This window comes from Xiphophorus couchianus, chromosome 12 (genome assembly GCF_001444195.1).
Source record: "Xiphophorus couchianus chromosome 12, X_couchianus-1.0, whole genome shotgun sequence".
Classification (NCBI taxonomy): Eukaryota; Metazoa; Chordata; class Actinopteri; order Cyprinodontiformes; family Poeciliidae; genus Xiphophorus; species Xiphophorus couchianus.
Window position 1 is genome coordinate 23109125 of NC_040239.1, and position 15734 is coordinate 23124858.

At 40.4% G+C, this 15734-nt stretch overlaps 1 protein-coding gene across 1 annotated transcript; it reads right to left on the reverse strand.

Annotated features, from left to right (window-relative positions):
* Positions 1-1556: 1556 nt before the first annotated feature.
* Positions 1557-15734, reverse strand: adra1aa (adrenoceptor alpha 1Aa). Its single transcript, XM_028032784.1, has 3 exons — positions 15507-15734; positions 10993-12456; positions 1557-3722 (listed from the first exon to the last, which is right to left on the reverse strand). Exons 2-3 carry the CDS (start codon positions 11891-11893, stop codon positions 3181-3183), a joined length of 1443 nt encoding a protein of 480 aa, XP_027888585.1. The 5' UTR covers positions 11894-12456; positions 15507-15734; the 3' UTR covers positions 1557-3180.

Here is a 15734-nt window from a genome sequence, read left to right on the forward strand (position 1 = left end):
GAGATAGCAGATAAAGTTAGATTCTTTATTTCCTTAACTTATCTAACTTTTTTTTAGATCAAGTGTGAAAACTTCAAACGAAAGATCAAATGAAACATCTTTTGTTTTTACATGAGTTAGGTTCACAATTACTTGTATCAACTAAATGAGCAAATGTGTGTGTTTTTTTTTTCCAGTACTTTAAATTCAGATGTTTGCATACACTAGAATTATGCCGTCTGGGAAATATAAGCACTCAAGTTTGTTTTCACACCTCATCATCCGATAGAGCCGTTATGATGGGGACTCGGTTCAACTGGAGTCGCAATATTCACAAAACAGTTTCTTGAACAAACCGGACCTTTAGAGTCATATGTCCCCTCTTTCGTCTGTGGTGTTGCACCGAGAATTACTAACGGACAAGATAAAGAATGAAAAAGAAACCCTTCTAATCTAATGGAAGATGCTGAAAGCTTCCGTTTTCTTCACAAAACGTGGAATTGCGAAGAATTCCACTGGTGTAGTCTTTCTTTATTTTAGTGTCATATCATATCTGCTTCAACAATGGGCTCAGCATGAGCGACAGATGAGCGACGGATCGGAGAAAGCACTGGCAACGTATGAATGTGAGCAGAGACAACATTGCTCCATTGTGCAGGTACGACAAAATCGAATAAAGGACTTTCAGCGAATAATCGAATAAAGGACTTTCTCAGAGAGCAGGAAGCCATTACTCCAAAAGCAACCTAAAAATCAACATTATAGTTCACACATGACCACTAAGACAAAGACCTTAATTATCAAGACATGTTCCGTTCTCTAATTAAAAATAAAATTCAAGACTTTGGCCGTTAATATCGTTGCTACATTTTGGCGGGACAACAGTGATGTTTGCGATCCTGAAAAACATCACCTCAGCTTTAAAGTGCAGAGGTGAGAGAGCATGACGCGGTTTGGGTGTTTCTGCTGCGGGAGTCACACAGATACTGATAAAACAATCTCTGGAGTTAAAGGAAGAAATAAACATTTCTCTACAGAAATCTACTATTATTCTGGCATTTAAATAAAATAAAAATATTGTGGAGAGCCTAGCTGACCTAAAGCAGGGAGAGTCTGAGTTGATGTCAGACAGTGAGGAAACAATTTGTCTTTGTATGTAAATCTCTGGTTTGAACTTGATTTATAGGGAAAGAGAAAGAGGGGCCCACCCAGGGCCAGAATCGCAATCCGTCGACGGTTATCAGAACTGACAGCGATAGAAAAGGGGAGCGCGGCCTGAGAGAAGAATGTCTGAGACTGTGTGAGAGTTTATCCTGACATCTCTAAATCTGGCAGATTTTTTTTTAAGAGGCTTGAGGTTGGTCAGGATTGAGGCCAGCAAACCACAAGGTCAGTTAAAATTCCAGAGTAGTGCATTAAGGGATCCATCTGGCCCCGCTCACAAGATTCATCACACTGTGGGAATGCGATGGACAAAGTAAAGAGGCAAATCTGTATAGTAAATTAACCCACAAGAAGAAACAACGCAGAGACGACAACAAGCAACAGGAGCTCAATAACGTCCTCAGAGATCCTCCTCCCGTGGGAAACATGTCGTAGGAATTTATTGTGACATGGAAGCATGTGAGGTTCCTCGGTTTGTACTGCGGACGCAAACATTTTCACAAGATGAGCAGCTTCAGGAAAACTTTGGAAACATCAGGAGCACCAGCGTCTTTTTTTTTTTTTTCCAAATATGTCATTTGAAACCATGCAGTAGATTAAACCTTCATATTTACACGTTTACACATTTAAACCTCTCTCCTTTAATGGAAAATAGAGCGCGTACAAAAAGTCCACACACTGCTGTTAAAATGTCAGATTTCTGTTTCTGTAAGGACATGAGATAAATCATTTCTGAAATTCTTCTTGTACAGCTGAATATGTGGTGCCGAATGAAACCAATACTTTGTTTAAGCACCTTTTACTATTTAAGCATTTCTGTGTCGAATGATGATGTTCTTATTCCTCTTCAGCTTTGTAATATAAGTCCAAAGAGTTTGTACAAACATTAACGTGTAGTATTGCTGATGGCTTATGAATATTGTATTCTATTAATGATGTTCTGTGTTTGTTTTGTTTGTTGTTGTTTTTTTTGTCGGAACTATGAACAAAAAGGTATCTTAATCTGGTGCCAATGCATATATCCTCACGCTTTTAGAGGACATTAAATGTATTTTTACAAAATTTAGCAGCAATACAATACAAATTTGTCTTTGAAAGAAAATGCTGCCTTCTTGCCACATTACAATGTAACCCTGATATAAGAGCATGACAGTCCACAACAGCCTATACTTGCAGTAACATTTCTTGCAGTTAGTGTTGCTTCCTTCCCGACCACTTGTCTCCGTATCGTTTTATTTATTTTGGAAGGGCATCTAGTTTTTAGTAATACACTTACACTTCAATTTATCCACTTGATGACTGGCTTCACCGTGTTTTGTGGTATATTTAATGCCTGGTAGTTCTCTCCTGACTGATACCTTTTTGGCAATCTGATTTTTCTGACGCTTGGGAAGCTCTTGGCAGACTTTGATTTTTGCTGTGAGTTGCAACTAAAGAAAGATGAGAAAATATCTTCTAGTACAAGTCAACTTTGTCAGGTTTGGCACTTTAAATGAGCAGCTTGTGACTCCTGGTCAGCATCATTTGAATGTAGGGGACAATTCGGAAGACAAAAACATAATACAATTAGAGAGTGTGCACATCAATTGTTTAGATTATTTTTCCCCCCTTTGAAATATTTCAGTTTGTGTTTTAAATCAGCTGTACAGGTCATAGGTCACATTAAAGGTCGAAAATGTCCTGATATTACTGATCTCGCTCTCGTTTTTACATCAGAAAGTCTGTCATTTTAACAGGATGCGCATACATTTTATACCCAATGTGTATGTAAACATCTTGGAATGCTTTGATTTGCTGGTCCACCTCACCAAAGGGATTTTAGATCATTTTCATTGACATGTTGGACGAAAAAAAATAACCTTCTTCTTGTTGCCTTCTTAGCCAAGTCAAACCCAACAGCAGAAAATGAATTAAAGGAACAATTTTAAAGTTGAGGTAAATTTCAGCTTCAAAGCAGCAACAGTATTAAAATAAAACATAGTCTCTCATCTTGGACTTTAAATAAGAGTCCAGAAAAGTGCATCTTACAACAGCAGGCTACACAGGCTCTCCTTTATCCGACAGAGAAAGTTGGTGGATTTTAATCGTCGGAAGGTCTCCAACAACAGCGGCTTCTTGTGGGGGAGTCTCAGGACTGAGGACGCAGCAGCAGTTGCGGCGGAGGCTCTTGTTGCACAGCTTCACCACGTTGGCTCTGCTCGTATCGGCCGGCCCCTCCCCGCCGCTGATGGGGCCCACGGAAAAGACTTTCCATTCCCTGCTGTCCCTGGAGGAAGGAGTCCTGGAAAGGGCCACCGACGAGGAGGGGCTGAGTCTGCAGGGAGCCCCCCTGCTGTCGAGGCTCAGAGTGAGGCCCTGGCTGTGACCTTGGGTTTGACTTTGACTTGTGCTCAGATGGTGGTGGTGTGGTCTGGGAGTCATCCTCAGACAGTGAACTCCGAGTAAACTCTGAAAAGCCTTTTTGAACTCCTGGTTGGAGCACGGGTAGATGATGGGGTTGATGCAGCTGTTGAAGTAGCCGAGCCAGAAGGTGATCTTGAAGACCGTGTCTGAAGGTCTGTATGCGGGGAATATGGAGCCTGCAGCGACAGGTGACACAGAGGAGTTCAGAAGAAAGAAGCAACAAAGATCTACAGACAAACAAGCAGTAGCAGAGATGATGCGGACACTTTCAGTGCTAAATTTACTTGCAGTATGAGGTCAAGGTTTTAATTTTGGGGTTGTCTGCTTTCTAAGCAGACAACCCCAACCTCTGTGAAACGGAGCAACATCCATTGTTTGAAAGAACAACTGCAGTGAATGCCGTGGGCCTCAAGGGGGTATAAATTTAAAGTAATGGTCTTCCAGTTTGAATAGAACAAGTTAACAAGGTATACTCTTGACTTTAAATGTTGGCAATATAATGGAATTCACAGAATTAATGCTGGGATGTAATTACTCCACAGGGCACAGGCCCACTAACAGCACTCAATGTGCTAATCACATTTATCTCTAATATAAGATGTTAATGACAGATAAAAAATCTTAACCATGTAATCAAGATGCCTTCATTTTAAAAATATTGGTGAAAACCTATTTTAGCAGTGAAGCTGTGCAACGCTGAGAGCTCTTTTCCCTCTCTTACAGTCACCGTAAGCGACTGTAAGATAGTCTACTCTTATAAATGATTAATAACAAGAGAGAGGCTGTTTAAAGATGTTTTGCTCTTAAAATACATTTTAAAGAAAGTAGGTGAACTATAATTTGTCTTGTTAATAAGATATGCTGTAGTTATTTTTGTTGCTGTCGTTTTAGAAAACTTTAGAAACATCTCTGCCATGCAGAATCTTATTATATGTGTATTTATTCATTGATACAGAGAGGAAAAACTGTGCAATTGTGTCTTAATTAAAAAAAAAGAAAACTTTTATACAGACAAAAGATATGCCAACCAGCAGTCTAATAAATAAATACTAAATAAAAATTAAATAAAACTTTCATAAAGGAAAGCTCAACAAATCCCCCAAACTAGTTTGATTAATAATTTGAGAGCAGGTGCTTGTACAGGCAAAGTGGTAAACTAATCAGTATTAGCCCTGGCCATGCTGCGAGCTCACTTGAGGTGATTTGGATTTAAATTAAAACCTCCAGTTTCCATTGCCAGTGCCTCTCCGCAGATAAATTTCCATAAAGCAACACGTGAACTGCAGCCACAGCGATAAGTCATTTCCTTTTTAAAATTAAAGTTAACGACATGTTATTTTTATTTCATAAAATTTTCTCTAAATATAACCTCATGACTCAGCCTCAGATGTGGTGTTTTAATAGATTTGCAGTAATAGACTGTGCTTCTCTTGATTAGAGGAAGTACTCACGAATATGAGTGGGATCCTTAATGAAGAAGCATAGGAAACGGCTTAAAGGGGGGGTATTATATGCAGCTCTGCTTGTCTTTTTATAAGTATTCCCACTGAATACGTGGCAAGTATTCAGTGGGAGATAATGAAGCATTAAAATAATTTAAAGCCCTGTCTGCTTGCACTACACCTCTCAGGCTGATATCCGTTCTCTCAGCTGGAATGGTAAAAGCTTTCAGTGAAATGCTTTATTGCAAGCTGTTACTGGTAGAAAAAAAAAGAAATCTGAGCTCTGTAAATATAAGACGGTGATGTAATCATGAATGAATATCTGAAAAGAGGATAGTCTGCGAGCAAATGATTTTCTATTGCTATAGACGGCTTTAGCAGAGAACAATTCGATCATTGTTGGTATTCCTGATAGATTCTTCTTTCTCTTTTTGTTTTTTTGTTTTGCAAAAACAGAGGGCTGTTACAGCTGTTAGATAAACGTATTGTGTCTCTGTAATTTTGTGTTCTTGAAACCTTCAAACAGACGACATGCTTCGGCAGAGGCTGTTGTGTAACACCGGTTTGTTTTGCCACGGGTTGTTTGTTGTAGCTATTGAGATTTTAATCATGCAGCCACCAAAACATGAACTCTTTGAAAGATATAATAATACAAAGGAGCAGGGGATTGTTGCACACCAAAAAAAAAAAAAAAGGTTATACAAAATGCAGTACAAACATAAAGACCTAGTCAATTGTTATTATTATTATTATTTTATTTATTTATTTTTTTTAAAGCAGCATAAGCCAAATTTTTATCTACTGTAGGGTCGCAGACATTACACTGTCATAGATGTAAATAACAAGGTTTTGGATGGTTGACAGATGTTGAAAGAAAATCAGTAAAGTTGTTCTGTTTTGTGTTTTTGAGGTTACAGTAACATGTTGAATCTGGAACGATTTTCTATGTTTTTGCATGTCACGGTTAAGAAAATGATCAATATTCCTTAGAATTCACTCATAGATGCTGCAGTTCTAGTAATACAAACTTTGTCGCGTGATAACTCAGTGTAGAAGATACTAACCCAGTTTATAATGTAAACACAATAATAATAATTATTATTAGTGAAACCTATTTAATAGTAGCAGCCCTGCGTGTGAATGAGAAAGCCATCATTAGGGTGTTGGCAGGGAGGCCTTCCAACCTAGAAGATGAGGAGCTCATCACCAAAGAAAAATCCTCAAAATACCAGCAGAAAAAAATGCACAAAGGCTGCTCCGCAGTTATCACAATGGTTTGATTTCTGTAATCCTAATAAGATTTTTTTTTTCCCTTTGAATATGGAGAAGAATCTAAATAATTTTGTAACTGTTTTTGAATAAATTATACATACAATAATAAAAAAATTCTTGCGTCATCTTGAATTTTCTTTGGGAACCAAACTTCTGGATTGAGTGAAAATCATCTTACAGAACATCTAAAACTGACAGGGATACGACTAATTTTCAAAACCTCTTAACTTAACAAAGAATAAATGGAGGAAACCGTCTAATCTTCTTTTCCTATTGTCTGACTTTAGAAATGCCGTCATAGGTTTATAAATATGTATAATTTCCTTTACTTTTTGGACAGCTGGCTTTTTGTTGTTCTTAATATCGGGCAGAATGTTTTAGTTTCCTCCATCTCTGACTGATTTCCATGGGGGAATTACAATAGCCTTTCCAAAACCCATCACCAAAAGCCCACATCGTCACTGGATTTATTTAAGCTGATGTGTAGTCAGGCCACAGTATATCTATTTTTTTGCAGCCGTTTCAGAAAATACACAGGAAAAATAATAAAACCAAATCAGTATTTTCCTCCATTTATCCATCAGCTTGTGTACTTTAGCCTCTGGGTCACTGGTTCAGATGGGGCTCTCCTTTTTTTTTGTTTTTTTACACACAAAGCAATTGTTTCATCTCACTGTGCCAGGCAAATCAGTCAAGTCTTTGGACTGGACAGATCTAAAGGTCGGATTTAAAGGTCTGAACCCAGGCAATCAGTTTTATTGCATGTTGGTGAATTTCATCAAGACAGAAAGATGAGCAATACATGGGCTGGGATTTTAGTGGAGGGCTGCGGTGATTGATGCTATCCTCAGGTGGGCAGTTAGTGCAGATATCTGTCTTGAGGGTATCAAGATGATGACTTGAGGGGGTTATCTGATATAGAATCTGTCATGAGTCATGAGACATAAAATCCGAAGCCGTCAGCAAAGAAGCAATGTGTGAATTAGCCACCTTTCCATCATTTGGCTCAGTGAAACACAGTTCGATCCAAAAGTAATAATGAAATTGAAGGGAAATAAGTTGCGGTTTTCTGTTTTCTCACAAATAAATAAGTGAAAAGAAAAATGCAATGTGTATTGGTATTTGCACCCGTGTGTCAATACCTTACAATGTGTCGTCTTTCGTTGTAATTGTTGCTAGGTTGAGTTAGCGCTCTTCTAGCGTTTTTCATCTAGAAATCCAATTTATAACCTATTGTTCTGTTCAAAAATGGATTGGAAAACATAAATTCTCAACTTTTTCAGATTCTAATCTTTCATTTAGGTGGTATTTTGGATTTCTGAACACATGGAAGTAATTTGATCTAAGCCATTGCATTGCAGCTCTGGCTGTATGTTTAGGGCTGCGGTCCGACTGAAAGGTGAACCTTTGTGTCATTCTCAAGCTCCACATTCCCATCAAATCGGTCACAAAAATATTTGTACATCTTTGTGTAGCACCTGCCAGGCTCGAATTTTAGAAGTCAATGTGTTGAATTGATAAAGAAGGGCACCGATTTCCTGATTAGAAAGAATTTAAATGATATTAGTACAACAATAAAGCTCATCTAAGGTGTTCTAAAGTGTTTTGACAACTATGACAACCTTGGGGGCTTTTACTGGGCTTTTACATTGATGTGAAAACATCAATGTCCTTGAAAAAGTTTAGTTGAGGATTTGTCCCTCGAGGCTTTAACATCCGCACCAACTCATCATACCGACTGCCTCCTGATATGGATCTAATTCAACTCGAGTGCAGGACATGGCAGGAAGCCTAGGAGGGTTGGAAGGACATTGGAAGCCAAACAACAACAACAACAACAATAATAATAATAATAATAATAATAATAGTACCAGAACTATTGAAATGTGTGCAGCTCCTCTCTCATCAAGACAAGCTGCCATGCACTCCATTCACTGTTGAAATTCCTTGTTTTGTTTTCATCGGCATCACCTGTTTCTCTGCCTGTCACATTCCTGAATCCTTCTTTTTCTAAGAGCTTTCCTGGGAGAAATGACACTCTTCTGTACGACTCTTACCATCAGCTGGGGGAATCGTTCATGACTTGAGCCAGTAGTCATTATCTAACCGCTGTCATATTGAGATCCGGTCCAATCCGGACCCCAAACACCCAGGCATATTGGACAAGTCACCTGTTACCTTCTCTGATTTCTCCAAGCAACCCTGCCCTGTCGAAGGGGCGGCGGGCCGAGATGCTTCGGTGAGAAGCAAAGAGCTGAAGAGACGGACTCCTATCCTGTCTGCTGACTGATAGCCTGAGATCCTGAAAGCAAGGGACGTTTCCATGGAGATGAGGATGGAGAACTCTGCGCTATTCTGCTGATAAGTAACTAGATAAGGACAGAACTTCAAACCTGCTCGTTCGCTTTCTTTCTTAGATCAGATAAGGCTGAAAAGGAAGATCTTTTCATAAAAGGTTTTGCTAAAGTCTAATAAGGTGTTCATTTGAGCTTTCTCTTTGTTCTTCATTGCTCGTTCTTCAATTTGAGTTGGTTTGGTTTGTTAGACACGAGTGAATGATTGATAAGGCTTTTTAAATGCCTATTCACTGATTATTTCCTGAGAAGATCGAGAATCCACATCAGACTCGTAACCAGATTGCTTAATTGATTATTAAATAAATTATATTACCTAATTAATATATTCAATAATCTAAGTATTTTGATGCTAATATTAGCTCATTGGCAAGACAGTAACACTTTATGCCAACCTGACTACAGCACCTTTTTCCACATGCCTGCTATGCCCCATTTTCTTGCAGGCATAATTTCTTCCACCTTTCTTTCAACAAAGGCTCTATTCTTGCCACTCTTTCCCAAAAGGCATGATTCATGTCTAATTGTTGCCTGTCAACAAATTCTCCCACATGAGTCTCTGCAGCTCCGCCAGAGCTAACGGCAAAATTCAGTAAACAGAGAAACCAGGAAGACCTTGTAAAAGCAATTTAGAAGAACACACAGAGCAAAATGTAGGCTACTAAATTATTACATGATGTCTTCTTTTTTGTTTTGCCAGTAAGTAAAGCTCTTATTTTATTTAGCATTATTTTACGCCATGAAATAACACAGAAGAGGAACTTCTGAAATGTCAAGGGGCGAGAAGGACAGCCCTCAAATAAACAAGGCCTAACAACTTGTTTATTTTAGGATCTCAACCGTGATCCAACCGTCCCAAATCTTTTTTTTTTTTTTCTGTCTAGTGACAGATAAATGTCGGTCAATCATAGACAGTCCAGCTCTGTGTCAGTACAATACCGCTGCTTGGTGAGTCATAGCTAAATCTATCATTGTCGACGGACATATGTGGCATGTGGTATGAGAAGTGACACCAGTGTCAGCGCGGAGCATTTTTCAGCGTGGGCTTTTATACTCGCCTACCAGTCAGAAAGTACACAACCAAATGGTCAGCTATACTTACCAGCATGAGACCATGGAACAACAACAAGAACAACAAGATTTGTCAAGGTTCGTATTGACCGGCTTCGAATTTCCATCTCACTCGCATGAGGATGGAAAAGCAGGAGATTTATTTCCATTCCATGCATGCTAGTCTTGTCATGTAAGGTTCCATTGTGATGGTCTTATCTGTCACTGAAGGGGTGGCACTGAACGAGGTGAGTCACAAAGACAGTGCAAGCTGGAGCAGAGAGCTGGCTTGACATCTCAGACAAGGGTCCACGTTTTAAATGTATGTCGGTCTGAAATTCTTGGAGCTTGTTTACAGATAGTAAGGACAGGAGGACGTCAGAGATATGAAAGATTTATACGGGCTATTTATAGGTTGTCTAGCCTTACATTTACAAGTGTGCTGTGCTCTGGAAGCTGCATGCTTGTTGGAAATCTTGGAACTCCTGCCTGAAGCCACAAAGGAGTGATTCAATTAAAAATCTCTGACCATTAAACGAGGAAGCACTTAAAAGCCCTGGCAGCAGAATAAATCAATGAGTGGGATCTGTCCAATTAATTAATCCAGAAGGTGAATAGTTCTCCAAGAGTAGACTCGGATGTAACTATAGGCGTAATTGGACGAGAACCACATATAGGTTGCGTTGTGGCTACAGGCATGACAAACGTGAGGAACTGTGTTACCCATTTCAACCTGCCACCGTAAACTGGAAGATCATTGAGCTGGCATTGTTAGCGCTTTCCTCTAATTCAGGGAAGGCAAAGCTAATCCTCAAGTTAATTACAGCTTTTATCGCAAAGGACCAGTGGCCATCGAGAGTTGCTGAGAGTCAAGATCCCACCTTGAAAATATTTCACTGAAACGCAGATCCTCAAGGACAAAAAAAACGCTGAAATCAAGTGATGTTATCACAAGCGGCTAAGAAAGATCCAGCTTTTCGTGCATAGGCTGCCTTTCAAATACAGTATTGTGGTTAAGAGGTTGTAACAGGAGTAGAAGTAGGTGTTTATTTAAGCTACAACTTCTGAGTATATCTTTTTTCAGAATAATATACTGCTCAAAAAAATAAAGGGAACACTTTAAGTGTTAAACACCTGTTTAAGTGTTCCCTTTATTTTTTTGAGCAGTGTATATATAAATAGATTTCTTTTACATCCAAATAGTAAACCTAATGCACAATCTGGTCTGATTAAACAGTATTATTTCTATCTTATCCTGTTGATATGTTTAGCCACATGGTGGAAATCTTCACCAACATTGCGTCCAAGGTAAAGATGAAAATACTCACCAATTGGTAACACCAGGAAGAACGGCAGCCAGCACAACACAAAGCAGCCAACCACAATACCCAGAGTCTTTGCAGCTTTCTTCTCACGTGAAAACTTGAGTAACCTCAAGGCGAAATGCGTGCGGCTGCGCAGGGACTCCTCCTCCAGTGCGGTTGTGTTTCCACGGTGGATCCTGAGAATCACCTGCTCTGAGTCTGACTTCTCCGTCTTGTGGCCCTCTCGGAGGCCCTGGCTCTCTCTGTGAGCGACGACATAAACTCGACAGTACATGACCAGAATGATGGTCAGGGGGAGGTAGAAGGAGCCGACGGCTGAGAAGATCGCGTATCCTGGTTCCTCTGTGATCTTGCAGATGGACTCGTCCTCCGGCTCCGGTTCCTTCCAACCAAATAAGGGTCCAATGGATATGATTATGGAGAGCACCCACAGCAGCATCACTGCCAAAAGAGCCCTGCGCTTTGTCATGATGGAGGGGTAGCGCAGAGGATAACTGACACCGATGTAGCGGTCCACGGAAATCACGCAGAGGCTCATGATGGAGGCCGTGCAGCAGAGCACGTCCACAGCCGCCCAAACGTTACAAAAAGCCCGTCCGAACACCCAGCGATCCAAAATCTCAAAAACGGCTGAAAAGGGTAGCACGGTGGAGCTCAGCAGCAGGTCTGCCACTGCCAGGTTAACAATAAAATAATGCGTGACCGTCCGAAGGTGGCGATGGCAAACCACAGAGAGGATGACCAGGATGTTTCCAACCACTCCAAACAGGATGAACACACCGAGAATCATCCCTAGAGCCACAGTCTTCACCACCCTGAGCTCTGGGAAGAAAATATGGCTGCAGTTCGTGCAGTTCTGGGTCAGAGAAGCCGGGGTCATCATGTTGTCCAGCACAGGACCCATCAGCTCCAAAACACTGCTGGTTGGTGGACACGGGTCCGTGGAAAGCACAGCACCTTCACTTTAGTTCTCTGAAGAAAAAAAGGGGCTTCATGGCATTCTTGTGAAAGCCATCAGAGTAATGATCACATCAAGGCAGTCTTGTCAAAACATAATTTGAATGATGAGGCCTCCTGCAAATGAGCCATTATGCCGGCAATGCACCAGGATGCTTCAAGAATTACTGAGAGAGAAGAATAAAATATGCAAATGAAGCCTACTTTGTTGAAATCAGGTAATCCATCTTGAAAACATTTGCGATGTTATTTCTGATATCATACAGCTGGTACAAAGCGCTGACAGAAAAGCACTACAAAGGGGATAGACACACGGGTGTACCTTGCATCCTCTTGCCAAAGATAAAAATGTCACTCCGGACCCAAATTTTAAGTCTTTTGTATTAAAAGCTGGAACGAGAAGCCACTTTTTTGGGCCGAGTGGGAGGTGAGCAGCACTTAACAGATAGCCTCTTCCCATAGCATGCAGGGGCACATTGAGCTGCAGCATTCTCCGGCAGCCTCCTGCGCCTGTGACAAGAGACAGAAGATCGGGTGTAAAGAGAGCTGGCACATTCATCACACACACAAAAATATATATTTAAAGGAAACATCCACAATTTTGCCTGTTGTTTCAGGTTTGTAGTTTCCTTTTTCTTTTCCTTATAGCTGTTGCTCAGCCTTGTGTAGTCTGTGGGCGAGAAGCGGCGTCTGAACTACAGTTGGTGTGAGAGCTGTGTGAGCGCAGACTCCTCTTGCTTATCGAGTAAACTAAAAACATGAGGTACAGGAATTTGGAAAACTACGTTGACATTTTCAGAACACAGCACACTATTGAAAAGATGATGTTTTCTTTTTTTTTAAATCGCCATTGTTCCTGCTCTTCACAATTGCGCATTACTTTGTGTTGGTCTATCACATAAAATGACAATAAAATTCTCTGATCTTGGTGGAGGCAAGGCAGAAATTTGTTTGCAAGGCACTGCATAATCAAACTTCAAAGCCACATCTCTCCAGGATGTTGTCACACACTCCTAGCGTGAGAAAGCTGCTGGATGAAAAGAGTTCATTTTAATCAGAAAAGATATATATTTTCAGCTACTTGGGTAAATGTTATGTTTTTTTTGCACACAGACCCCCCTTTGCATCAGCTGGCGATCTCTTCTTTCAGAATCAGACTCAGCTTTATTCGACAAGTTTGTGCACACAAACAAGGAATTGGTCTTTGACTCAGATTTGCTTTCAATGAGGAGAGCATTGCTTTGCTAAAAGTAAATGATGCCGCACCAGCATAGTATCTCCATGTTATGGGCAAAAACTTCCTCATATTGATGGACACAAAATTAATCCTGCTTGTGCAGATTAAACGAATGTAGATTAGACAAGTAAAGTAAAATAAAGTATTGTTGCTTGTTTGGATTTTGCTAATCTGCTTTGTTGAAGACTGGAAAGGTATTTAGAGTTTGTTTATCTATCTATCTATCTATCTATCTATCTATCTATCTATCTATCTATCTATCTATCTATCTATCTATCTATCTATCTATCTATCTATCTATCTATCTATCTATGTTTTTGCAGGTTAACTCTTTTTCTGGCACAATGTGCAAAAAATAAATAAATAAAATCCATTGGATGGACATCAAAACACACCACCTCAAGCTTCTATCACCCACACAAGTCAAAGTAGAAACCTTGTAACAATGCCCATAAGGGATTTATGAGAGTTGCATAAATCCCAAAATGAGCTTCTGTTTCCTCAATCAGACTAAAATCTTTATGCAGCATTGGAAGTATTAGGACCCTTTAGTTTAAAATATGTAAGACTCTTGTGGTATAACACAAGGTCATTGTATTAGAAAATCACAATCTGTCAGAAAACTATTTTGTTCAAATGATTTGATATTAAAATAATTACGTCTTCATACATTAAGCTGAAAAGTGTGGCATGCGTGTGTATCTTATCTGATTATGCGCAGCTTTTAGAAACACTTTTTGCTTCAATTGCAGCTGCAGGCCTTTAGGGGGCGTACAGGCCCGGGCTTCCTGTTGGAAGGTGAATCCTCCAACTTTGTCAGCTCTTCGCAACCCTGTTCTGCAGAACAGCATCACAGCATGATGCTTCCACCACCACGTTTCACAGAGGAGATGGTGCAGTTAGAGGGATGAGGAGCATTAGTTTTCCCCATGCACATATTGTTTGGCGTGTAAACCAGAAAGTTCAAATTTGGTCTCATCTGACCATGCAGGGGAAACATTCGCTGTTTCCCACTGTGTGTGGCTTCTACCACTTCCAGGACTGCTTATCAACTCTTTCTACATACGCTGTCTTCTTGCCACTTTTTCCTGAGGCTGAATGTGTGAAATAAAACTCACATCAGTTGTCGTGTCAACAGATTCTTCCATCCGAGCCATAAATCTCTGCAGCTTCTCTGCCTCTTTGCTGTTTTCTTTGATTAGTGTGTCAGTTTATGTTAAATGTTCTCAAACAGATCCCCAAGGCCTTCACAGAAACAGACAGATTCATACTGAGAATAATTCAGTCAGAAGGATGCATCAAGTTTAATTTAAGGGTATCCGACTTGCAGTGGAAGGAATACACGTGCAAAAGTGACGTGGAAAAGTCGCATATGAGCAAGGAACCAAATTTTTTTTAAAAAGTTACACAAATATGAGACTAGGAATCATTTGATGCTGGTATTTCAGGAGAATGAGTTTTCATTTCTACTAAGTATTCAGAAGATTTTTACTCTTTAACATTCAGAAGAACACACATCTACAATGGGGGTAGATGAGAGAAAGGGCAAACATACTGCAGGGCAGCCCCCACAAGAGAAGCTGTCACACAGCCTGATCCGAAGGGAATAGTAAAAAAAAAAAAAAAAAAACAGGTATAAGCTCCGTGTTTGGCAGTTCTCCAGTCAGGTCCACAACAACGTGTTGAGGCGGTGGACAGCTGGACCGCGCTGTCTGTCTGTACTTATTTTAGTTGCTCAGAGATAAACAGGCGTTCGTGGCTCAGCTGTAATCTCAACCTCTTCACCGCTGCGCGCAGGAAAATCCCAGCTCTATAAGAGGCGGGCCCGGCGCCGGACGGTACCTGACAGAAAGTTCATTTCCAGCGCAATGAAATGACAAATGGATAGCGGGGGCCGTGGCCACAAGAGAGCTCACTCACAGACCTTTCCGCTCTACGCCCAATGAAAACTTCACTGTTACCATTAACATCCATTCTAAATTTAAAGGTTACTTAGTGTTGTTAAAGACTGGTTTTAAAAGGGATGAACTCTGATTTAAAAGGCGAAGGTTGCCTTTGGATGACCGAGCGCAACAACTTCAGATTATTTCTTCCAGTATTTAATACAATTATATATTATAATATCGTTACATACTTTTATGGGTAACTACATACAAGTTGGCTTAGGTAAATTCAACCTCTAAAACAATAGTATTCATAAATGAAATGCCAGTGCAGACAAATTTAAAAAACGCACCATTAAGGACAGGACAAAGGAAAGCAAATTAGGCACAACAAAAAATACTTCACAAACATTTGAAATGAACATATCTGGGAGACTCACCTAACTTTGAGTCTGTTCCCGCATCCCGACGGCTGCTGCGCTGAGCGGCGTTTGGACTCGGTTCCTGCTGCCGAGTCGCGCAGGGAGGCGGCGGCGGCGGGCGGAGAGCCAAGTGCGCTCATGACGGAGAGCGCTCACATCTGCCGGGGATAATCTGCAGAGCCAGCCCCAGGTGCTCCGACTCTCTTCAGAAGATGATGAGCACAAAAATCACTCACTGCCCTCTTG